General features: G+C 33.8%; 1 protein-coding gene across 8 annotated transcripts in view; it reads left to right on the forward strand.

The window, feature by feature from the left end:
- The window catches only part of LOC125051499 (uncharacterized protein CG43867), a 315,007-nt gene that overhangs the window by 63,801 nt on the left and 223,402 nt on the right, over positions 1-27,804 (forward strand). For all 8 annotated transcript variants that reach the window (XM_047651827.1, XM_047651831.1, XM_047651830.1 and 5 more), the window contains exon 3: positions 25,109-25,353. In XM_047651827.1, the coding sequence (XP_047507783.1) occupies positions 25,205-25,353 (149 nt within the window). In that variant the 5' untranslated portion in view covers positions 25,109-25,204. The remainder of the gene's footprint in view (positions 1-25,108; positions 25,354-27,804) is intronic.

Genomic DNA, 27,804 nt, shown 5'->3' on the forward strand with positions numbered 1-27,804 from the left:
TACCTACCCTTTTTGGAATACTTTAAAAGCCATACACACGCTTATCACAAGAATTCAGTCAGTTTAATAAAGGCACAATTTCATTCGTATAGCAACGAGCGGCAAACAAATTGAGAGTATTCATCACCTCTTATGTCCGTTTATTGTGGCGGATATTCATACATTATTGCAGTGTTGGTTCGAGACCAGTGTTATGGATATTTCTTTACACGTGCTTGTATGGTGAAGGAATATATATAGATCATGAGTTCGAATAATCAACTACGTGTGTCAGGTTGGTTATAAAGAAAAATATTATTGAAATATACAGTGTAAACTCTTTATAACGAATTCTATAATTATAATCAAGGGACCGAGCATTTTTATTCGTTATAAAAAGGTTTTATTATATGGAGAGAAGCGAAAAAAAAAAACAATTAATACAGGCAATGTAATCTAAGAATAATGGCACACGTGTTAATACAATTAACAATAGAAAATGCGAGAAGGCTGTTTATGACCTCAGCTGTCTTTCTTAGAAATTTCGGCACCTCAATGGCGAATGCTACACGCTCGATATTTATCGTGATATTTATCTTGTATTTTTTTAGTATACTACACACTCAATACGAATCGCGTCAGTACGACGGTAAATTTCATTGAGTACACTCGTACGCTTCGTATTATAATAATGAGTAACAATATTAAGAAAGCTTGCGTTGCTATTATATTAGCGATAGCATTGAAAAAACGTATAAAGCGAAAGAAATGGGCGAAACATTGGTTTCAAGATAGAGAAAAATATACACATCTGAATTTATTAAATCAAATTCGGGAATACCAAGAAATGGACGACTATCAATCGGCTTTTCATTTTTATTCAAAAATTTCAGCATATGAAATACCCAAGACTTTGGATTGTATACATTTTCCGCTGCAGCACCCGATCGCTTCGAATCTGTTATTTTTTTAAATTCTTTTCTATAGTTCGATTTTAATGAATTGATCTATGCAATCACGTCTTTAGCTGTCGCGCCTGGTTTAATTTTCTTAAAAATTTCAAGCAGCTTCTCATACGCATTCGCCCTTTTCACTTTATTAATTATGTTTGCATTTGAGCTGTCCCATATCTCAGGTAGTGTTTCTAATACAAGTATAAATTCTTTCAAGTGTTTTTGGTCGTTTGTTTGAAGTGCGGCGGGCGCCGACTCAATATGCGCGTCCTCTTCCATCGCTGGCAGAATTAATTGTGACGCGATAAATATCGACCAGAGACTAGACGCTCGATATTTATCGCGTCACTATTAATGCTTCCAGCGATGGAAGAGGACGTCCATATATGGAGGCGGAATAATATAGAGAATTCATACTTGTATTAGAAACATTACCTATAAGTATAGGACACCTCAAGTGCAAACTAGGCAAACTACAGAAAATAATTGAAAAAATAACAGATTTGAAACGATCTGGTGCTGCAGCGGAAAATGTTTACAATCCAAAGTCTTGGATATTTATATATATCAGCATATACTGATAATAATAATAATAATAATAATAATAATGGCAACGCAAGCTTTTTTAATATTGTTACTCATATTGTAACACGAAACGTACGAGTGTATTCAATGAAATTTACCGTCGTACTGACGCGATTCGTATTGAGTGTGTAGTATACTAAAAAAATACCAGATAAATATCTCGATAAATATCACGATAAATAACGAGCGTGTAGCATTCGCCAATAAGTAGTTAGTTTTTTAAGTTGATTATAAAAACAATTACACTTAAGTATGTTGTTGATGTCTAAATATGAAAATATTTCTTCGTTATAGAGAATAGATGTTACGTTATAAAGAGTGAATTAATGTATGGGTTTTGTGTTAAACCAAACAAATTTAACTCATTGTTAATTTATAGAGAGAATTTTACTATAACGATTAACGTTATAAAGAGTTTACACTGTGTATATGTAGCAAAGGCCTTTGCTTCATCCTTTGATTATGGGATGAAGCAAAAGCCTTTGGTTCTAAAGATTAATAATTTAAAGGCAATCGAAATTATAAGCCAATGCAAATATTTTGTATTAGTGGTTCGAATTTGTGAAACTATTTAAAAATTTCTATGAACATAACATCTTCAATACGGTCATTATAAAATATACTGATTCAGTATCTTGTTTTTGTGTACATATTTTCAAAGAATATATTTAAATAGTTTATATTGTGGATAAGATTTCTGATTATTATTAGACTGGGTTGGGAGTGCGCCCCTACAGAATGCATAAGAAATCCTGGGTACAACTCGGAACTGAAATGGTAATGAGGAATATTCTTCAAATGGTGATGACATTAAGAAACAAATCTACGTATTATGTAACCTCTTTATCTTCCTTCTCGTAATATTATAAACTCCCAAAATACTTCTTGTTTTTAATTCGTATGTACCTAATGATAAAATGTGACAAAAAAAAATTAAGCTACGTTACGTATATACGTTACATTACGTGCTTTATGTACCGGTCACTTATATAAAAAGCGCATTTCTTCCGAGCTAATTAAAATTCTCGAAAGGGAGTGGGTAAACTATTCTCCTCGTATTTTCCCCCGATAAGATCTGGACTTGATTATTTATTTGTGAGGGGAAGTAACCCCATCGATGAAACTCTTTATATGCGGCTTCAGTACTGTTGAAGCGAAAAGTTTAAATGGAAAATCTGAAAAAGTACTTATAAGTCAAATTAGTTCAAACAGTTACGATCAACAAATTAACAGACTATTTGATAGTCTGTAGTAATTAATTAGTCTTTATTATTTATGTTGAAGCAATGGTGTTAGTGTCAGCTGCCATTGTCATTAACTTTGACGTTATTAAATAATGCAAAATGGCAGCCGATACCAGCGCCATTGCCCCGATATATATATTTCTGAGAAATATCGTCACTACATGTCAGCGTCTTGTGGGTAAAGTACGAGCACGAAAAAACAAGAATAATTATCGTACGATATTTAATTTATATTGATTCCCTCTAACACTAGAAACAACATTTTAGCTTAAATTATAAAGAGCAACGGGTTAAGGGCACCGATCTTACAGCATTTAATCACAATGTTCCACTGAATACTTGAACAAACCTGAATGAACCGTCCAAAGTCAAGATCAGAGCAAATGTCTCGACCCCACTCGAGACATATACTCTGCTCTGATTGGTCGTAATGATTCCAAACTATGAATCAATTTAATAATAACAAAACAAATCGAAACAAAATAAATTCTGATTCTTAAAAGTAATAGAAGGAATCTCAGTGATTAACCAAAGCAACAATAAAAAACAACGGTTAATTGACTCGATCATAAAATTTCCTGACATATATATAGGTCTATGACATCAAATTTTGTAATTAGTTGACCAATCACAATCAAGAAAAACCTGTAATTTTTTCGTCTTTTGTTTTACGATCCCATCCCTATTCAAGTCTTGTTTACGAGTAGTCATAAGCTACAGCTTTGTCATGCTACCAAAGAAATCAATGAGTAAATATGTTTTAATGTCTTCTAGTAAGTAATGAGGCTATGGTCCATAAATACCGAATTTTGTAAGGTTCAAAGGACCACATTGAGTTTGTTACAAATATTACTATTCTGTTTTCAATTTTGTCGCTAAGTGTACTTAAGGCATAGAAACAGATAAGTTTTTCAGTTCATTCGTTAAGTGTGCCGTGAAACAGGAATTTATGGCGACTTAACGGCGTGGGTGATAACCCTACTATCCACTGTTTACAAACGAAGATAGATTTCGCGATGATAAGGAATATTATAGCAAATACCGAAACTCATCTTACATCCTTTAAATAAGGGCAAACATTAATACGTCTTTAAATAATCACCATAAAATAAAAATTTTACCTGTCTTATATTTTTTATATTGTCTGTGGTAGAATGAAATGAAATTTTCGTTAACACACGCATGAGATCCGGAATAATTATTGTCATGGTTAATCATTTTCTTCTTCTTAATCGTACCCTCGTTTCAGAGCGGTTGTTTCGTTGTCTCGCCCGGAACTGCTCGTATCTCTTTAGATCTCCTCTGTCGAAGATTGAAGAGTGGATCCAGTTGTTGCACTAAGTAAATGGATATAAACCGTTGGAGGTCCGCCACGCGTACGTTTTCCCTCCACATAGGCTTGGATGATTTACTGCAATTTATCCCCCCCCCCCCCCCCTTTTGTCAGCAAAAGTAAGCAAAGCTCTCATAAATAATAGTTAATTTTTTGTAGCAAACCTCAAAAAAGCATGTAGTTTTCAAGCACAGTCAATGTGTGGGTAATATGTGTGAAAAAGTAAACAATTACTGTTGACGTAATCACCAAATAAGAAAATCATATCCTCCCTATAGTGCTTACGTAATACTTGAACGGTGCCTATGGGTTAATTAAAGCGGCGGTAAAAAATGCATCTCCAGGACAGGCATCCTCTCCAATAGGCCACATTTCACTTAACATCAGGTGGGATTGTGGCCAAAAATCTGTCTAGATCTGTATAAAAAATACTACGAATTTCGTTTGATGTTGGCTAATCAAGAACGTCGTTTGTTTGTGTACTATAAAAGGAAACCACCACAAAAACATCTTTCGTGAGACGGCTACTGGGCGACGAAAGTTGTATTTACTGAAAATACGTTATTTTGTCCCCAACAGGATTTCCAACGAGCGTAATTAATTAGTTGGCTTCATAGCTCGTTGAAAAGACTTCGCAAACATCAATGGCTTTGAACAGAACTATCGGTGACACTACTCTGCTTAATTAATTGAAGACATTTGCTTTGCTTGAAACACGCCTGAACTTTTGAGTTTTACTAACTAGTTTCTGTTTGAGTTCATTAAATCGAGTGTATATTTAAAGGTGTATATATATTTCAATTTTATAATTATATACTAAAAACTAAACCAGTAAAGGCGCAACTTTTTTCGGTCTGGGCCTCAAATTTCTGTAATAGGCAGGTAGCCCCTGTGCCTGTCACGTCAGTGACAGTTCTGGCGTGCGGCAGGGGTGCTTTCTACCCCTACACCAGAACTCACGAAAATATCCTCTGATACCAGACCATTTTGGGGACGGAATTATTCATAATTGTTTTATATTAAATAATGATTTTAAAGACAAGCAATCTTAGCTAGATTAACTAACCTAGTTAGTCTGGGTAGCTCAACAATTGACCCCAAAAACTGCAATTAAATCCTTTAGTTTTTAATTGATGTTTTTTTTAACCCACGTAATTGTTTACCGATCTTTGGTGAATAATAAAAAAATACATACGATTTGATAAAGCGGTTCCGCAGCTGTTACACTTTAGGATAGAATATATAAATATATATATGTATAGAATATCCCACAAATTTTGACGGCTTTTTTATTGAGGCATTTGTAAGTGATAAATTCTTCTGTTTTGTCAAAATAATTTCAGCGCTACTCGAACGTAGAAATACCGGTTTTAGCCAAACATCACACGCCATTTATAAAAGTATTAGTTAATCTATAACAGCGTTCAACGCACAAAGATTAATTTAAGATAGCAGTTAAAATTACCTGGCCTTTAGTTGAAATGTGAAACGGCGACGTACAATATCCATTTCACCTCTAACCTAAGATGACACTAATTAGTTGGACCGCTTTATGCCTTAATACAAAGACAGGAAGTTGCAGATTTTAGTAAGAAAATATTTGTGTGTATTGTATGCTTCGTAAAAAAGTAGTTCAAAATGTTTTTGGGACTATTATAAAGATCATAAAAGTTTCAAAATTGTGATTGTCATATGTTTTTGTGAGTATTGCCGCGCACCACCGCTATGTGAAACCAGCTATTCACTGAAGTATTTCCGAACGAATTCGACTTAGTGTCTTTCAAGAAAGGAGCGTGCCAATTAAAAGTCTGGCAAGGCACTTTGCGAACCTTCTGGCAATGTAAGTGTCAGTTAACATCGGATGAGCCTCCTGCCCTTATAATATAAAACAATCTCTGATAACATTGATAATGGATGAACATGGCTGCAAGAAACATGTTATCAATTACATTTTATTTTGGCTGAATTAAAAACTTAGGTCAAGAACTATTGAAAAGTATATGTTTAAACTCATTTAAATGTTTCATTGTTGCTAAGTGACTATCCTCCTTAAATATATAAATCAAATCAGTGCATCAATTACATTTTATTTCGGCTGAACTAAAAATTTAGGCAAGAACTAACCTATTGAAAAGTATATGTTTAAACTCATTTAAATGTTTCATTATTGCTAAGTGACTACCCACCTTATATATTTAAATCAAATCAGTGCATCAATTACATTTTATTTTTGCTGAACTAAAAATTTAGGTCTAGAACTAACCTATTGAAAAGTATATGTTTAAACTCATTTAAATGTTTCATTATTGCTAAGTGACTACCCACCTTATATATTTAAATCAAATCAGTGCATCAATTACATTTTATTTTTGCTGAACTAAAAATTTAGGTCTAGAACTAACCTATTGAAAAGTATATGTTTAAACTCATTTAAATGTTTCATTATTGCTAAGTGACTATCCTCCTTATATATTTAAATCAAATCAGTGCGTCAATTACATTTTATTTTCGCAGAACTAAAAATTTAGGTCAAGAACTAACATATTGAAAAGTATATGTTTAAACTCATTTAAATGTTACATTATTGCTAAGTGACTATCCTCCTTATATATATAAATCAAATCAGTGCGCATCTTTCTGTCAAATTGCGTTGACGCTGTCATAAAAAGTGACAGATAGACTTTAGCTAAAACCGTGCACAATGATTTAGTTTTATGTGTAAGAAAATATAGCAAAAAATCCCATATAAAGTGAATGGCCAATATAAATGCATGTTATATCCAGACATAAAAATACGAGTATAGAAGATTAAAAAAGATTTATACCATAACACATCGTTATTTTTATGACGCTATTCTGCATAATCCCGTCCAATTCCAGCTTTATGTCGTATTCCATTACGTCGATAAATTAAACATTTCTAAATAGGGACGGTTCGCTTTCATCTTCCTAATTGGGTATTAATATATTTATGAGTCTTTTATAATATAATAAAAGAATTTCTTTTATAGGTTAGTTAGTCTAGTCGACAAGTTGAAAATGGTACAAAATAGAGATACTGCTCTTAAAATTATGTGCGATAGCTCTTTGGATCCGGAATGACGTCTAGAAAAATGTGCCAAAAGCGTGTATATGCACATAAAAAATTGCAAAAGTTATAAACAATTAAAGATGAACAAAAAATGGCATTTCGTTTTTTGCCAATATTTAACAAACTATTAATATTTAAGAAATTTCAAAAAAGATTCTGAAAGAAGAGAAAATTTCAAATAAAAAACTAAAGTTAAAAAATTGTAATTAAACAAAGTATAAATATTTTATTAACTTTTATGGCACGATCTTGTTAAATATGAATGTAAGAAAGGCTCTACGATTATCGATTCAATAAATGCAGTATAATTATTAGGGGTATTAATTTTAACTTAATGTGTTAACTTATTTTATTATTAACTAAATGTGCCACGCGGATTCCATATTAATTCATACTTTAACTATTTTATAATATGTAAGGTAACGCTACTTTCTACATTTAAATGGCTCTCAAGATTGGGTTCGATGCTCGTAAACAATGATTGTTCGTCGCTTATAATTATCACTGAATATAAGAGTACCGAAAGCAAATTTTCTGTGAATAATTGTGATTAAATAATTAACTTTATCATGACTACATTTGCCCTTTTGATTCCATATTCATTCATATTTTAGCGGTAAGATATATACTTTAAGACTATACATAAAAATCCTAAAATTTGATCCAGTCGTTATGTAGTACAGTAACATAAACACGATAATTTTTATAAATTCCTTCCTGAACAATTCCCCTTTAAATACAATCCATACAATTCTCTAATTAAATATTGATTTAAAATAACAATACAGGTGCACGTGTACAATTTGAGAGAATTACCTTAAGCCCCACTCAGACGGGATTACCTGCACGTGCACTTTGCTGACAATATTGAAGATACTTTGTGCAATTGGTAGTGTGGCGTGCCATTAGTAACGTAATGTAGTATTAAAATCTGCTCTCATTATATCGGCTAAATTTTTAGGATCTTTCTTAAATTGGTCTAGAAAAAATTCAGCCCGCTCATGCCACTATAAGCCCTCAGGGGTTGCTCTAGACAATTAGGGCTCATATGACCGACAAGGGAATTGCTAAGACAATTACCATTTTTGATGTCGGACATTTTTACTTAGATATTAAAAACTATATTTTTTTTACTTAAGCTTAAAAATCATTATTGCAATTGAGAAGATCGACTACTTGCCGACAAGCGGATAAGAAAGTTGGGCAATGTTTATGATGATTTTTATGTAAATAATACAAAAAATGTTCGTATTTTGTTATAGTCATATAGTTTTTCATTAAACGTGCTTTTCGCCTTGATTCACCGCTTTTTGGTTTTTACCATCATATAAATAAGTAACATATATAATATATATACATGATTAAATATTCTTAACCTACACAGTAGGTGATCATAATTATAATTATTAGAAATGGTAAAAAAGGGTACGTGCGTAAGAAGTCATACTTTTGGCATTATTAAAAATAGGTTTTGATTGCATGCAAATAATTAATTACAATTCAATAATCAAAGAGTGGAAAAGGAGTCATTATAGTCAATAAAGTTCAGTTTACATTTGAAAAATGAAATAAATAAATATTTATTATTATTCTCTTACATTAAGTGTTCTATTATTATTCGAATGTTGTTTTTAAATTATGTCCTATGCCGTAGCATCTTCCGTGGGCAACTTCATTCTGTTAATTTTGTGTCACGGTGCGCGCGCATCGTAAAATTTCACTCTCATCAATTTTTCTACGCGGATAAAGAAGTATAACTTCAAAAAGTCACTCACTGTATTGCGATATATGTAAATGCTGTAGGTATATTTGTTAGAAATAATTACTCTTCAGTTCCTTGATTTAGCAAATAATCTGTTTAATTAAATTTGAAAAATGTATTGAACTTGTCAACTGTACAAACACATCGAAAAAAGTTACTAAATAGACTTTGGTTCTTCATGAAAGTGTATTTCTATTGTATTTTAAAAAGCCTGTGCTATTTCTTTTCGTGGGGAAATTCGTTACGCATACATTCCTGCGGAGCGACTGCACTGTTGTGGAAGGTTATGTGGGACTTGCTGTGCATACCCACAAAATCCCCACGGCGGCACCAGCAATCACCCGAGGCAGGACACGGTAACAGCATTACACCACGCGCTCATTGAAACCACGGCCCATTTTGCGGTATCACTTAACAACAGCCCTGCGATTCTGTAACTCACTTTTCGAACTCACAAAGCGGTTTTCGCATCGGCGGTCGCTCTCAAATCAGTCGTGAAGCAGTCATTTTATGATTAGACATTCTGATAAACAATAAACTACAAGGTCCCACCTTTTCAGAATGCCAAATCATAAAATGACTGCTTCACGACTGATTTGAGAGCGACCGCCGATGCGAAAACCGCTGTGTGAGTTCGAAAAGTGAGTTACAGAATCGCAGGGCTGATGACCCGTTTTTTGTTAAAATTGGATTCGTTAGACATATAATGAAACAAATAGATACGTTTTTAAGAATTATCATTGTATAATGACTACATGTTGTAAATACGCGGTAATATTTCCTCCTCATAATGGTCGGCGGACGATGTGGTCAGATGAAAAATGCAGCGCATTCACAATGCACCGCGCTTGAGTTATGTTCATTTAAAATGATTTACCGTATTTCCTGCATTTGGATTAAACACAAAAGATATTATTGGATACATTTTAACCAACTTCATAAATGGAGATTATCAGTATTGGCACTGACTATTTAGACTTTCAAGTATGTTGGTATTACGTAAGTGTATAATGTATATATATATCAAATTTATCGGAAACTCAAGTCAATATTTGATAAATAAGGTATATTTGAACTTTGGGAACAGTCTAAGTTTTATTAAGATTGGATCAGTAGTTTCTATAGGTATACAATGTAAGTACTTAGGTAAGAAAACCTATTTTTTTGACATCAGACGTGGAAATGCATTTCCCCTGCCCCAGAAACTTGCAGGGTTATGAGCGACTCGACCCACACCAGAATCTCTGCTTTTCTGACACTTAATGAGCAATACCCACTAAAACCGGAGGTTCCGGGGTCACTCTGACATTCTACTGGGGTCTCAACGGCATAATTGTAACTAGATTAGAAAACCTGGCCAGATACTTGAAATCGTTTTTTTTTCCTAACATTTGTTTGTTTTTGAAATATCAAAGGTTATAGAAAAATGGAACCCAAATTGATTTACGAAACAATAAAATTCTTTTTCCGTAGTATTAACATACATAGGATGAGGAACATCTTTATTTAATTACTGACAAAAGTCACGAAAATTACTCTTATATGTCTAAGAAGTTGATTACATTAAATTACACAAAGCTAAATGCTCATTATCTTGCCCTTTGTGTAACACAACATATGGCAGTAAACTTTCAGAGAGGATGTTTCGAAATTGTGTTTCGCTTTAAAATACTTTTCAAATGCCGCTCTCATTATGTTTCCTGCATGTTCATACTAATTTAGACATTAAGTTTTAAACAGTGTACGAAAATAGCATATCTTACAATATGATTTGATATTTATTAATTTACTTAGCACAATTAAAAATAAATCCTTCGCACTATTTATTCGCGTCGTTTTGCTATCGCGTTTTACACATGCACAACGCCATCTGTTGATTACTTAATAATTTAAATGAGTTGCGTAACAAACAACACTAGACTAAGGACCTGTCCTCTTTGTCTTTACAAAGTGTGTTCTTGTCTTTTTCTCCCAAATTGTGTTTACGCGGCGACGAAAAAAGACATTTTCATAAATAAATCTCCAGTGGTGAGAAGTAAGCAAAAGCTGTTATGAATAAAGTTCTGTTCCATGTACTAAATACACATGCAACGCAGAAATTCCTATTGGCTTTAATTCACATAATATTGAACAAAAGCTCTATTGTAACAACTCGCGCAATAGCCACCCATTTACATAGGGAAAAATAAACAATGTCTAGAACTGGCTAGGTTTGCGGCAAACTGTAAATAGTTACGGTCAAATGGAAGTTAAACATAGAAACTGCAGTTAACAGTTACATTGGTTAACGCTTTGTTATAACTGAATGTAGTTAGTTTAATCGCGAATATTATGTGCATTTGAACAGTTAAGTACAATACTAAACTATATAGTATATATGTATATAATAAAGTGTTGAGCGTTTTATTTTAAGGATAGTTTACGATCTCATGATATATACCTATCTTACGATCCTATGTCCTCTCAGTGGGACATAGTTTATCTACCTTATCATTTAGTATCGACACCAATTATATACGACTATTCCATGATCCTCCCGTCAAGTTTGAGGTCTATCTATCACCACCACCACCACCAGCCTTTTGTTTTGTTTACCTGGTTTAGTTTCACTTTAGACCTTTTTGAGCAGTGTTGGCCATGTCCCTTCAGCGTGCGATTCTTCTCCCTGATCCCTGGCTTTGTACCAGTGGACTTTCTATCTATGTGCGCATTTAACATTCGCTCTAACGGTGAAGGAAAACATCGTGAGGAAACCCGCTTGCCTTAGACCCATAAAGTCGACGTTTATTGCTGCTACGTTGTTCTGTTTTATAGGTGTATATAAGTGTTATTACTGATTAGTTTATAATTAAACAGCTCACAGGTGTAAATAAAGGTATTTTAAAGATTAAGACTAAAAGTCCTTTGTTACCAAAAATCAAAAAACGTATGTAACGTACGTAAAACCGTGTGCTAAAAAGGTAGGGGTTTATGTATACACCCACACATACACACATTTTATGTCAGTGTTTAGCGAACAATTGGTAGCACCAGTCGTTCTTCCTGCGTGCAATAAAATATTAGCTAATGACTATGTTTAATTTATAGAAGAAACTTATAGAACAAGTTGCGTACATACGTGTTGCGTCATGCCCTCTACCAACTCCTTCAATTAATTATAATGGGCAAAATCCAGGATAAACGGCGTGTTGGTAGAAGGAAGAAATCATGGCTTCGCAAAGTTAGGGACGGTATTGCGACTGCGAATGACTTGCTGTATCTGGCACAGGACAAGACACGCTTCAAGAGACTGACGGTCAACTCCAGTAATGGAGAGGGATCAAAAGAAGATGTCCGATTTCCTACTAACTCCTTAACATCTTCTTATAGTGCCATCTCCTTACGAAGGTTGGCGATCATCATGGCTAGTTTAATTTTGGATGCCGCGCTTCTTAACAATGAAAATGCTTTGACCACACATTGTCTTAGGTTTTTCAACCAAGGCGTGCGTCTGCGACCAGGTCTCCCTGCCACTTTGCCTTATATATGAACTCCTTATCGAGGTGACCGATACATTTTACTTAAGATGTCATGTGGAACATGGTGTATGGTGGTGTTTGAGAACTGGCACTAAGTGTAAAGTTAGAATATACATATACATTTCTTTTTTGACGTTCATAAGTGTACATTGTGTTACCTATATTAATCAATGATTTTTGACTTTGACATCTACAACACCTAAATTGGTGACGACGTCATCACCAATTTGAACCTAAAAATATGTTGGATTAACACGGGATTACGCTCTAAGTTTCGACTTACCCTAAGTCTAGTTTACATAGACACTTTTGTCACATAGCAAGCTCTCGATGTATCTTGTTCAATATTGAAGTAGACATTCTAGTACTGTACGCAGAGACAAAGCGAAATGAGACGAGCTCCAGGCGGTTTTGTAATTAAAATGCGCTTTTTTGTTTGTTGTCTGGCACGTGCAGATATTAAGTTCTAACTTTATATTGTTTTTCTTTATGTATGACTTTAATAATAAAGTCTTTTAATAATACAACTTTTTTTTTATGGCTCTGGCACGGTTTGTGCATTAGCCAGCGTCAAGTATGAGATTTTTATAATTCGTGCTTTTTGCCTCAGAAATTCGACCATGTCCTCCATGTACGGTTTAGGCACTCGCTCGGTACCGCATAACCCTCCCAAAGGCCGAGAACAAATTTTATTAAAATTAATTAAATTAAATTAAAACTTGCCCTCGAACCGGGAATCGAACCCGGTACCCCTCACCTAGCTGCCACTTAATAAGACCGCTAGGCTATGAGGCCCCCATAATACAACTTTAATAATATAATTCTTTATACCATGGATGATTTACAAATTGTACATTCAGCTATATTAAATGCAAGCTGCCGACTTTTATTTCCGAAACAATTCGACTTAGGGTCCTTCAGGAAAAGAGCGTACCAATTCTTAAAAGGCCGGCAACGCACTCGCGAGCCCTCTGGCATTGAGAGTGTCCATAGGCGGCGATATCACTTAACATCAGGTGAGCCTCCTGCCCGTTTGCCCCCCTTTCTATAAAAAAAAGAAGTATTTCCGAATCATATTCGGCTTGGGTCCGAAACAAAAGAGTGTACCAATTCTTAAAAGGCAACGAACTCGCGAGCCCTCTGGCATTAAGAGTGTAGAAGCGGTATCACTTACATCAGATGAGCCTCCTGCCCGTTTGCCCCCTATACTATAAAAAAAGCAAATAACCTAAAAAAATAATAAGAAATAATATTATGCATTTTGAAATCTAATCGCCTTCCTTTTGGAAGTTTAACCAGACCGAGACAGGCTGTATAATAATTTATTTCTTGTTATTATAAAGTAAACATCCAGATGGACAAAATGAGCAGTGGTAGTGGTTTCAGCGTGTTACTCTCGTCCCTGGTCGTAAGTTTGAACCTCGGCTGTGCATAAATTTTCTGTCTTTGTGCGCATTTAACACTCGGTCGTACGGTGAAGGAATCGGCATACCTCGTCGGCGTGTTCAGACACAAAAGGTTGATCTTGATTTGCCAATCAGAAAAACCAAATCATTATATGTATTATTAGTTAACACAAAAGATTGGAACGTGTAGGTACTTCAGACTTTTAAAATCTACTGAGGTTAGGTTAGTAACAAGTCCGTTCCGCACGAAGTCTCGAAATAAAAGTGAGTCAACGCCGGTGTTGCTACGCTTCATATAGGTTTCTGCTACAAGATGGCGTTAGTCCGCTAACAATATATATATATATATATTGTTAGCGGACTAACGCCATAGTGTAGCAGAAACCTATATGAAGCATAGCAACACCGGCCCAATACAAAAATCTGTAGCCAAGAACAAGGGTTGTGCGTCACTGGTTTTTGACCTAATGATAATAATTGTTGTGAATGGATTTATTGTTTAATGGATTATTATTCAAATAATAATGATATTTTAACATCCATTCACAAGTTAATATGTCAAAAATGTAAGGCTGTAATCACTGTATAATTTGTCTGTCAACAAAGTGTAGGACTCGCTGTTTTAAAATGCAATGTAAACATTTTTTAACCTTTCTAACCTAAATAAAATATAATTAAGATTTTGTGGCTACACCCAACATTGTGGGAATCCGAACCCATGTCTAATTCTCACATTGTAACCCTCGGAGATATTTAATTACGTTTCCGAAAAGATTTCCGACTAAATTGGAAACTCGAATATCAAAGGTTCAAACAAATACTGTGATTAAGAAATTAATTTACACATAATAAAATCTTTTCTATGGTTTTATCAAATTATCTAAATTAATAATTTAGCCTAGAAATATAATGATTTCTATACTTTCCCTAAAATAAAGAATAAATTGCGTGGTCAGAGATTTTCATCACCTGAAGAAGCTATGGACGCCTACAAAACGGCCATTTTGGAGACCCCAACTTCCGAATGGAATGGTTGCTTCAATGATTGGTTCCATTGTGTGAAAAATGTGTCAAATTTCGCGGAAAATACTTCGAAAAGCAATAAATACATTTTTAAATAGTAATGTTGTGTCCTTGATTCCCGAAATTTTCAGTGCCGTACCCTCGTACTAGGGAATAGTACTCTTTCTCGTAGCTTTTTTAGTGTTTAGAAAACTAAAGAATATATCTATGTACCTACTGAAATATTATAACCATAAAACCAAACATTCTATTCTATATATAGCACTACAATCAACAACTCCCGCAAGAAAACTTTGTAAAATACTTGGGAATACACCTTGATAGGAGAATCGTATGGAAACGACACATAGAGAAGAAGAGAGAAGAAATCAACCTGAAATACAGAGGACTCTACTGGCTGCTTGGCAGAAATTCCAAGCTGTCAGTAGATAATAAGCTACTAATCTACGAAATGCTCTTGAAACCAATTTGGAAATACGGGACTCAACTATGGGGTTCGGCGTGTGACTCTAACATAAGTATCAATAAGCTTGCCACGCAAATAACCATACCGGACCTAATAAATAGGCTTAAAAGGCGACAAATCCTAAGTCTTGATAGACACAGTTGAAAGAGAGGAGCAATCTCGATGGAGATTTTGCTCTGAACGCCTAATAGCTCTCAACACATCTGCTCTTAGTGTAGCTGACTGATTGCAAGGTAAAGGTTTTTTAAATAAAAAAAAATTATAGCACTAAAAAATATAAACGAATACGTACGTATAACGATTACGAAATCCGCACTTAACATTAACGACATTTACAGTATGTTATTGTATGGGCGTTCCATAAACAATTCTAAATTCAAAATTTGAAAATACCATGTGTAGCACAAAAGCGCCAAACGGGAGTTAACGTCATCAATCTTGGTCACAGCGTTGAACGTAACATTGTCTTTCGGTGTTTGTTTTACTTGAATGATTGCATCTTTCTCACAGGCGAAGCTAGCTAACAAGAATACGCTTTTAGTAACTGTTTTATGATCAAAAATCTACAGCTTTCCGTAAAGCTTTTAACAGGTTAAAATTAGCAGGGATTTCTAACCAATAATAAAAATTAAGCTAAAAGTTCAATTTAAATTCGTAGATACTGTTCGAAATATATAATTTTAGTATTATAAAATTTGATGAGGGTGATCCAAAATATAGATATATAATCGTCAATATAGATCGTCACTATTTTTAATAGTCACTATTGAGTTTTACTTGGGTTATGGTAAACGCATTTTTATTTATACCTTTTTGTTTATTATATTTGTTAATAGTTCCGTCCTCAATTTATAATTTCTACCTCCATTTCCTCGCTGTATTGCGATATTCATTTGTTTAGCGAGGACATTATTTTGCGTCTGCTTTGCGGCCGCGACGGCTTTTGTGCTTATCCAAGGGACGGGACTAACATCTCCACAAGTAGTTACCCATATCAAAGCCCGTACCATCCTCCAAAGGATCAAAGACATCACATCCAGCTTGCCATCCAGACCGCTGGGAAGCTGATCTTAAAAGATCAGCTGGCAAAAACTGGCACTCAAAATTGGGCATCTTTGGAGGAGGCCTTTACCCAAACCGGGATTCCTGTTTATTCATAAATAAATAATATATACATATATTACTAACATAATCTAAGCTAACCTACTAACAACTTTTGGTTACTGTAATATAGCAACTACCAACTATTGTAAACAAGAAATAAAAAGGCTTATTATTATTACTTACGTAATATTCAATTCTACAGATATTCAACTCATTGAACACTGTCCTATGGACCATAATGCCGTGTTAGCAAAACAACAATCAGTTAATAAACTTATCTCCTGCGAGTTGACGAGTCGTCAAACGCTTACGCATTAGTCCCCTCGATAAACCTCCCTCATTTACGTCAAAGATCGATTACCCTAATTTTGCGGTAAATGTCTCGTACAGCCTATTTATTCGCTATCTACGTTGCCCTATTTTATCTTGTGTTTTGAAAATTACATTATTTATGCAGCTCTGATATTTTTAGGCTAATTCGCCCTTGTCAAGACAGGTTTAGGAATAGACTTGAAGACATATTTAGATGTCCAAGAAGGTTTTTGTAGCCACAATTTTGTTCTCTGTCTGACTATACATTTGTTATCTCTGAGATTAGATTATGCACCCCCCCCCCCCCATGTAACGCGCCGTAACGTTTTTCTGTACCCAAGTATAGTAAAACGTTTCGTGACCATCTAGTGACTCTTTATACCTAAAAGTTACCATTATGTGGTGTAAAGTCGAAAATAATATTAAAAATAACGCGTAATTCAATCCCCGCCCCGCATCGTAACGTTTTACAAAAGAACGCCCTCCCCCCAAAATTCGTTACGTAATACTTGAACGCTCCCTTACGTTACATACGAGATATACAGAGACACGAAGTATTATTAGTTTTCGATCAGCAAAACATTAGCAAATAAAACCAAACTTTGTTGGGTTCATGGAACTTCGTTTTCATATCACAATCATAATCAGGCAGTCGTTAGCAATATAACGATAACAGCTATGATTTTACGAGTAACGGCTAACAAGCTGGACTAATGACGCAAAACTCTAAACACGTAACCACAAAGGGAAGCCCATTAAGTCATTGTGACACCCTAGTCACAACTTGTGTTCTATTTTTGAAAACACTTTTCGGTGACTTAAGAAAATAATGACGGAACATTTTATTTTTTGTTCTTGTTTATTGTATAAAAAAAAGTGCGTGCGTACAAAGTACACATGTCGGAAGTGAAACTTCTTTGCCAAACAAATTTTTAACTCTTGTTCATATTAATACAAATCTAAAACTTAAGATTTCCGAGACGGAGAGAAAAAGGAAGATATGTTAGGAATTTAATGAATTTAATTGTCATTAAAATATTAAGTGTCGAAAATTAATACAAAAAAATCTTTTTTTTAAATTTATTTCTTCGATAATAAAACACGTGGCATGTTAATTTACAATTCGTCATTTGAGATTTCAATAAATTATTTTGCATAAAATATGAAATACTAAAATTTCATAAATTCTCTTTACGAAATTTTAATTTCAAAAATAGAATTTCAATAAGGTAATTCATTATTCACCCTTCTCACTCTCTCTCAATCGGTCTCAATCGCTCTCTCCTTTTTCTTCGGCAAAAACGCTGCACATTAACGTGACGTGCCGTAAAATTTTACCCTCATGCGCCTAAAGAAGTTTCACTTTAAAAATAAAAAAGGGATGAATGTATAAATAAATAATGACTATTGTAAAGAGGTTTTGTATATTCTATTGTTCTCTGTAAGTAATAACAGCAATTAATGTACCTTTAATATTTACCCACGAAATATATACTATAGACCTTAATTAGAACAAATAGTCTTAGTTTATTGATTTGCACGGTATAGGACATTACTCTTGTCTTCGTGTACAGTTAAACCCAATTCGTTTCATGTGTATTTTTGCCTATTTTTTAAACTTCAATTTTGTCTGATTGATAAAGTCCCTGATAGTTTACGTCTAGATGGTGACTATGTTGAACCTGCTCCCCTCTAAAATATATCTCAATCAATACGACTTAGGGTCCTTCTAGAAAAGAGTGTACCAATTCTTAGAAGACAACGCAATCGCGAGTCCTCTGGCATTGAGAGTGTCCATGGGCGACGGCATCACTTAACATCAGATGAGCCTCCTGCCCGTTTGCCTCCTATTTTAAAAAAAAGTTTTTTTATAAAACCTGACCAACTCGACCTGACAGTCTTGCCAGGTCTAAGTTAAAAAAGATTTACTTATTGATTCGCGTGAACCAAGCAATTTCTGCCGCGCACCACCACTATGTGGAACCAGCTGCCCACTGATGTATCTCGAACCAATTCGACTTAGGGTCCTTTAAGAAAAGAGTGTACCAATTCTTAAAAGGCCGGCGCTTGCGAGCCTTCTGGCAGTGCGAGTGGTCCACGGCGGTATCACTTAACATCAGGTGAGCCTCCTGCCCGTCTGCCTCCTGTAACATTAAAAAAAATGTGTGCGTGTACTAGGTGTACACACGTAAGAAGTGAAACTTCTTTATGACCTTATTTTTCGAAAAATGATCTACTATATGCAACTTTACAGAAATTGGTTAAATAAAGTTAAATTAGATAAAGTTTAACAAAAGGCTTTTATTATCATAGACATGAATACAAATACAATTATTTCATTTTAACTTATTACTGTACTACTATGTAGAGAATTTCATTTCATTAATTGTAATAGAATTATTAGTATTACTATCATTGTTATCGTTATTATATATTTTTGTTACTAATGGCTTCGAATCTCTTCGGATCAACCGTGGTAGGGACAAGAAAAAGATGGCGCGTAACCGAAAAATGTGACAAATGTGTGTAAGTTTTTTCCAACGCCGATAAAGAAGTTTCACTTCAAAAGATGGTGCGTAACGGAAAAATGTGACGCGTAACGAAAAAATGTTACACTAAATTTTTTTCCAACCCCGATAAAAAAGTTTCACTTCAAAAAAAAAACAAAGGCATCAAATCTCTCGCATTGACTTAAATTACAGACGTGAATTTACTTGAAGCCCTGTAATCAATCCTTTATGTTGTCAGTCACAGTGAAAGCTGGAACCAACCAAACTGATTGTCACTAATGAGACAGAAAACAGGTCATTAGGGAACTCGTTAGGTTTTTATTGTAATGATGCGAGATGAATGTTTGAATTTAGGGCAATTAGTTTTTAAGAACAGGAATTTAATTATTCCATTTTTAATTATGATGGTTTCATTTTAATAACCGATTAAAATTTCGTAATTTATCTTGCTTATGGGTATTATATTTGAAGTCGTGTTGCTTTGCTCCTGTAAAGAAAATATTTTTAGTTTATAAATGAAATATTTCTGATAGTAAGTTCTAATTAACTTTCTCCCTGAGGTCGTAGCTTCATTTCCCGGCTGTGGACCAATGGATTCTTTCTATGTTCGCATTCGAACAGAATCATCGCTTTGTTAAATAATAAATTCAGATGTGATTACATTAAAAAAATATTTACTGCTGAGAATTAGCGTAATGAGCGTACTTTAAAAATAATGATAACTTCTTTATTTCAGATTAATAAACTTGTAGTTTAATTAGAATTTGTAACAATTCGGTCTCAGTTGATATGTTAGTATTGGCTCACATTCACTCACTCCAATCTACGACTCAAAAACTTTGTTAGTATTGACTAGTAAACAACAACCAATAACAATAATGTATTTGAATAGTTCCAGAAAATCTGACCTTTCGTGTATCAGTGAAATATACCTGACGTTATTTTCCTTTCCTTTCGATTCCTTTGTTTACCTTTACCTTTATTCTATGTTTTATTGAAACTAAGTAAAATTTCTAATGAACGAATGAATTTTTGAATCTAATAGGCAAGTAGGTGATCAGCCTCCAGTGCCTGACACATACCGTCGACATTTTGGGTCTAAGACATGTCGGTTTCCTCACGATGTTTTCCTTCACCGTTCGAAATGTTAAATGCGCACATAGAAAGAAAGTCCATTAGTACACAGCCGGGATCGAACCTACGACCTCAGGTATGTGAGTCGCACGCTGAAGCCACAAGGACAACACTATATAAAACCTATAATTGCATGATACTTCACACGAAACAATAATTGTTCTTAAGAATACGTCAAATAAAACACTTGGCCTACTGGAGACTCGTATATTAAAATACATGAAAGTTTGTTATTAAAATTAAACGAGGTAATTTAAAATACCAACGTCGTAAAGTAATCCATGCAATCTGGCGTGGCCATAACTTTGCATCGGCAGCCTGCATCGCAGCCTTTGCCAAGATTCGGGCTGCATCGATTTATGTTACATTTTCATATTAGTAAACTAGACTTTTATTAATAAATATAGCCTTATGAACCTGTTAGAGAATATAGTAATATTATAAATTAAAAGTGATATTATTTTAGTAGTTATTTGTTAAGAAGATTTACAGCACAATACAGAAATAGATATTATATATATAATATATATGTACATCTATTTCTGTATTGTGCTGTAAATATATATATAACATTGTGGGCCAATTAACTTATCTTCACATATAGTTTTTGTTTTAAATAAGAAGGAAAACATGCAAATTATTTTGTTAGTAGAACAAAAAAGAAAATTTAATTAGTTGACAATGAAAGGTTATGAATGTACTTCATTCATCATGATCGAAATAATTTTGTGTTAAAGCTCTCCTTGCTGTCACCACACTCGTGGCGAACATATCAATGTCAATAGTCAACTCATTAAATCTGTTCGCCAACCATAAAGTTGCTCCCTCTATAATTTGTATTTACTTTAGGTATATGTAATAGGTTCATGTGTCTTAGAGTTTTGTCATATGTACGTAGGTTTATTTTGCTTAACAGCTCGGTACAATCGACCGTACCAGTAGCTATTTTCATTAGGTAGACAGTGTCCGTGTGTTATGATTTAAGTACGCTCTCGTAAAACCCGATTGTGTTGATGTTATGGTAATACAATTTTCGCATCTATTTCGTGATCATGTGTTTTTTTTAATAGGCTACGTGAACGGCTTTCTGTGCCTGAGATTCTGGGCGACTGTAAAATGTGCACATAGTAAGAAATTTTTGTGCACAGCCGGGGTTCGAACTTACAACTTTGGGAATGCGAGCATAGTGAAGCCACTACCACTGCCTCCGGGGAAATGCAACGATTTTTCTCACACATCATTCATAGTTAACTCGATTTCTTTATACAAATAAATGTAGTTTTTTTCGCATTAAACATAGTTATACTTACAAGCTTTTTATTCAAAAGACACTAATTTACATTCTTAACCTGCAAAGTAATAATAGTAAATAAAAATGAGTAAATAGAAAACAAAAATATCAATGTTCAGCCGCCTTATGACCTACAAATACAATATATCGATATTTACAATATTCGTCAAAATTATACTGTTTTTCATTGTAAAAACCAGAATTATACTACTTCTCATACTAACTGGAATGCGATAATATATACTTATGGTTATATTTCTACTTTAATTGAATAATGATGATGGATATATTACTTAGCACAAGAGCTGGCGACTTTGGTAAAGTCCACGCCAAAGTCTTTGGATAAATGTATATCAAAATATTCTACCACTAGTTCAGTTCCGAAGAGAGATTTAATACATAGTGTCTGGACTAGAAACTGTTGAAATCTGTTGTGAATCCCCAAATTATTCGTTCATATCTTAAGCATGGGTTGTTTGTTTATATCTTCTAGTATTGTTCTATATCTTCTAGGTGAGGTAGGGCTTCGACAATCGACAGTGCTTCGCCATCGCATTAAATCCTGAGCTACTCTTCCTTCGGCTATAACTGAGTGCCAAATTTAATTTTAATTACATTTGAACCTGTAAACACGTTTTTGATTCAACATCGTTATATATAGCCATTGAACTGCAAATAGCTTCGACGTGCCAAATTAAAAGGTCATTGACCAGAAAATAGGAGTTTCCCGAACCTGCAGGAACTTTGATTAATGTTATCAAGGACGTTATCAGCCCCGGAGATTCGGGTCAACCCTTCGGTAAATTTTTTTATCCCGGTAATTACGTTTGTTTATATTTTAACTTTTACCGTTTTGGCAATATTTATCTTTTTGGGTTATTTAAAGGATGGTATCGCCTACCTCGGGGATTTAACATAATTAATTTTTATTTTATTAGGGAATTTTTTAAATACGGTGAAATAAATGTTGTCTATTGAATGACTTGTGAAAAACGCGTCCATGAGTTATTCAAGCAAAAGCGTGTGCTCTTTTGATTTAAATATGTTAATAAAAAGCTGTGCACAATTAATAAATGATAGTTTTATGTATGCATTTCACAACAAAAATTTTAACTTAGTCAAAATTCACGTTATGCGATCGCGCAATTCTCTTAAAAAGGCATACAAAGTTTTCGCCTTTAAAATGTTGTCCGCGAGTTTAAATATATACACCATAATTGATTGTTCTCTTGTTTCAAGCAGTTATTTCTTATGTAATATGCTACCCATAAGATTATCAGCGTTCGCTTTTCGTTTGTTTCGTTATATACGTGTCTTATGAATAATATATTTTGAAGCAACAGCGTTACTCTCAGATGCCATCGTCATTATGTCACAGAGCTTATAAATATAAAACGACAAAGTCATATCATTTTAAAACATAAATGTTTTTTATTCATTTATAAATTTTGCAATATTTGCCAATGTTGTGTTTGTCTAAAAATTAACAACTATTCGAAAGTCGATAGTAGTAGTGATTTTATCAGTCAGTCATTATTACTATCGCCCATTGAATAGTCGTTAATTCATAGATCTAGCTATATTAGCAAACCAAATAAAACCCTAGTATTAGCAGTTTTGATCTTTGATGTTATGAATTTATAAGCTCTTTGACATAAAGACAATGACAGTGACAGTAACGCCGTTGCTTCGAGAAATACAGGGTGGCCAAAAAGTCGTGGATCAAACGCAAATAGGGGATAGATGAGGTCATCAGCTGCAAAAAATTGTTCTACGGGAGGTCCCTAAGCTCAACCCCTGTAGAGTTATAATTTATTTTGCGTGTTATAAGAAAATTGACTTTTTTTTTACTAATTCTTATTAAAATTCGAAAAAATCTGAAGAATGTATAAAAGGCATTTAACTTCTTGCTTTCACATTATTATATTACTTCGTTTATATCTTAATATATATATTTCTTGTGTGCGTGTGTATGTGACTGAACTCCTCCTAAACGACTGGACCAATTTTGATGAAATTTTTTGTGTGTCTTCAAGGGGATCTGGGAATGGTTTAGATTCACAAATCAGCCCGACAGATGGCGCTGCAGTCGGTACTTTCATACTTTGTTTAATATCTTAATCGGTTGAAATATCATGCAGGACAACGTCTGTGGGGTCCACTAGTTATCTATATATTATTAATAATACATAAATAAATGTAAACTAATTAATTAAACTTTTTTAATTATTGATCCTATCCTTATTATATTTAATATTACTTTATGTATATTCTATTTCTTATTTCTAATCTAATTCCTATTTAGCAAGGACCCCATATTAGGCAACGGCCTTTTCAACAGCCATTTGTCAAGGTGGTGTAATTTTTGGCTCCAGTTTTGAACAACCTTTTGACCTCATCTTCCTATCTAGTCACTGGTCTTCCTCTACCTCTAGTTCCTTGAGCCTTTTCTCCTTGCCTTTATTGTCTACCGGTCAGAGCCTAGCTGAGTAGCCAGCTCATTTCCAGTTACAACGACAAATATAATGATTCCATATTTAAAATATCATCTAATTAGGAAACATAACATGAAGGAACACATCAATAACAATTCATCACGGCTTTCGTCAACTTCACTAATCAAATAGCGTTGACATTTCATTTCAACCTGTCCAAATATAAAACCATGACCAATTGCCTCACCTAAAGCACAGTGTAGTGGGATCAGTTGGTAGTTTAAATATATAATGAGGCAGGGTTGTGAGAAAATCCAAAGAAAACCTTTGCTTTTAATAATAATTTAAATTAAAAAGCTAATGGTATATCTGTCTAAATTAAATTTATATTAAAATTTAATTAAAGTTAGATATACGAGTATTGTAAGAGTTGCAGTGTTGACGTGCGTGCGACTCTCATCCCTGAGGTCGTAGGTTCGATCCCCGGCTGTGCACCAATGAATTTTCATTCTATGTACGCATTTAACATTTGCTCGAACGGTGAAGGAAAACATTGTGAGGAAACCGGTTTGCCTTAGACTTAAAAAGTCGACGCTGTGTGTCAGGCACATGCGGATTACTTATTTGCCAATTATATTAACAAATGATCATGAAACAGATTTAGAAATCTGAGGCCCAGACCTAAAAAGGTTGTAGCGCTACTGATTTATTTATTTATTTTATGTCTGTGGTAACAGGGAATAATGCAGGAATATAACTCCATTTACAACCTTTTGATGTATGGTAATTTGAGTAGAAATTTTGCAGTAGTACATGAAATTAAATCTGTCTTAAAATTACTTTTTTACAGTGTTCTACAACATTAACATGATTGCCAAAAAGATTTTCAACTATTCAGTGTCCAACTTTTTCAACTATTCTGTAACTCATAAAGCAACACTAATTCATCTTTTCTTTTTCAGATCATTATTGCGTGAGAGACGGATCAAAATGGGTGCGTGGACGCGCCGTCGTGTTAGTGTATAGTGTAGTGTAAGTGTCAGTGATGTGAAGTGATAATGTCTGAGGAGCGATCGCGGCGGTTGTCACAAATCTTTGACCCGCTGTCCAGGTTCACTGATCATGCTGTGCCAGGCTCTTCCAGCACTCCGAATAGCCCAAGGTTGTTGCCAAGACGGCAGAGAGATGGACCGCCACCTCCACCGAGGTAGTTTTTTAATTAATATGTTTCTTGCATAGTTCCTTAAAAAAATATTTATTTATTAAAATTTCGTTATTCCTTACAAGCGTGATCTTCCAGGCAACCCTAGTAATTAAAAAGAAGTACCAAGGCAACAATTGTATAATTAAATTAACGCAATTAAAATTACATGTATCAATTAAAAATTATGCAATTTACATACTAAAATCTAAAATAAAAATAACTTACATCTGACTTCTATTTCAGAAATTTAGTAGTGACAGAAAATACTCTTGTTTAGAAAAATATATAAAAGTTACATTGGAATAAAAAAAATATTAGTAATTATAACAATCAAATATACAGTATTTACAATTTTCCTAACCTACAGAATAATTAAAAATTAATAAAAAAAAAAAAAATTTTTTTTAAAAGTTTGGTCCCAGTGTACCTTTAATTACTTATGAAAATTTCGATTACTTATAAATTATAAGAAATAACTAACAAATACTCACCCAACGATGTCATCCGACACAATATTTAGAAAATACAGTTTTATATATCGATTAACAATACTTGTTTACCTATAAGCCTAAACTATACAATTAAATATAAAAATACAGTACTATATTATCAAAAGAATTATGTTTGCTTACCAAGAACAAATCAATCTTCAATTACCAGCAATATTGTTGTAAGTTTCCCGTTCGACGCGTGCCGTACAAATCTTTAGTATCAATATAACACGCACCAATGTATTCAATATCCTAACTACATGTAAGAAACATATAGGATATACCCGTGCAATACGCTCCTGTTTGATTGAATATTTAAATCATATAAAAAGTGATAAATTATTGAGATTTTATTATCTGATTGAATTGCACATTTGTCGGAACACTGAGCGGAGTTATTGGATATTAATTATTAATTATATGAGCTAATTAAGTGCACTTTATTATTCATGAGTGGAGATTATCCTTGAGCCTCGTGAACAAAATGGTTCTTAATTACAAAGATTGAAGAATTGGTTAACATATTTTTGATGTCGGGCGAAATTATTTTATAATAGAAATACTTTCAAAAGCTCTTTAATTTGCGTCGATGTTTTTTTGTTTATTTCAATTATGACACCCATTTATCTTATTATATAAATGGATTATAAAATGTAGGGTAATTTGCCTATTTCAGCCCGAACTGACAAGGCCCTTCAGGCAATCAGCGGGGTACCTGCCTACTGGCATATTATGTCTCTTCCAACATTTTTCAGTGACTTCCGTCACGAGCTGCTCCTCTCCAGTTGTGTTGGTGGTTTCACGTCCTTTACCGACGTATACCGTCAACACAAACAATATTACAGAGTATGGTACAATAATGCCAATAACTTTTTATATGAAAAAGCAGCAGCGTTCTGAAAACATATTCGATACTAATCAAAAGAGAAGTTTTAGCTCTCACAATCATATTGACAACAATTAAAATAAAATAATAATCCAGTGGCGCTACAAATCTCAGTCTCAGGTCAAGACAAATTCCTCAGATTGCATGGGTCATCCGTTTCTTTAGTCATTTCTATTTCATAGAGTCATATGATTGTGTTTTGGGTTCGAGACAAACGGGTTTACTAATAAAATTTTCCTTTACGTACGAGCAAGTGTTAAATGCACACATAGACATAAAGTCCATGAGAGGCGCCATTACAGCTTCTAATATATTATAAGACTATCGTCAAATCATATACAAAGATTATTTATAACTCAAAAATGAGATGGTCTTAATATTTTATATATTGGTATACAATTCACATCCAAGCCGTTTTTAACAATAAGAACTAGGGCGCAGCTTCCTCACTTTACCAGGAACACATTAAAGTAAATCGAGATCACAAATCAAAGAAAACTATGACTTCCTGGCTGACGTCGTATGTAATTATACTAAAATTTATCAATATCACTTTATTTCTTAATCTGGAAAGCGGAAGAAAATTTTAATGGAATATGGAAATCGTCATAATCATATTGTAAATAAAAATATTACCAATATAGCCGGGGTATTTCGCGATACGCGTAACACACCATTCGTGAACGTTTATTGTAATTAATATAATGTATTTTAATTTATTTAAAAGATAGAAAAAGCCCCTGGACACAATAGCAGAGTAGAGTATTATTAATAAAAAAAATCGTTATAATTTATTATATTTTTGACACAACTAGAATACAGTGTATCCGGTTTTGATTACGCTTATCAAAACTTTGCTGGATATTTGATTTTAAAATCATCAAAATTAATTCGATCGATCGATCTTTTTTGCTATGCTAATTCTATTCGATTAGCTCCCTCTATTTCGTCTTTAAATGTCCTTATTGAAGCATCTATTATGCCTATACCTAACCCAACGATTGTGCGTACGAATTAATACAGCTACATATATATAAAATATATTATTATAACTTAAATATACAACAAGACACAGAC

Source organism: Pieris napi, chromosome 8, assembly GCF_905475465.1.
Source record: "Pieris napi chromosome 8, ilPieNapi1.2, whole genome shotgun sequence".
Classification (NCBI taxonomy): domain Eukaryota; kingdom Metazoa; phylum Arthropoda; class Insecta; order Lepidoptera; family Pieridae; genus Pieris; species Pieris napi.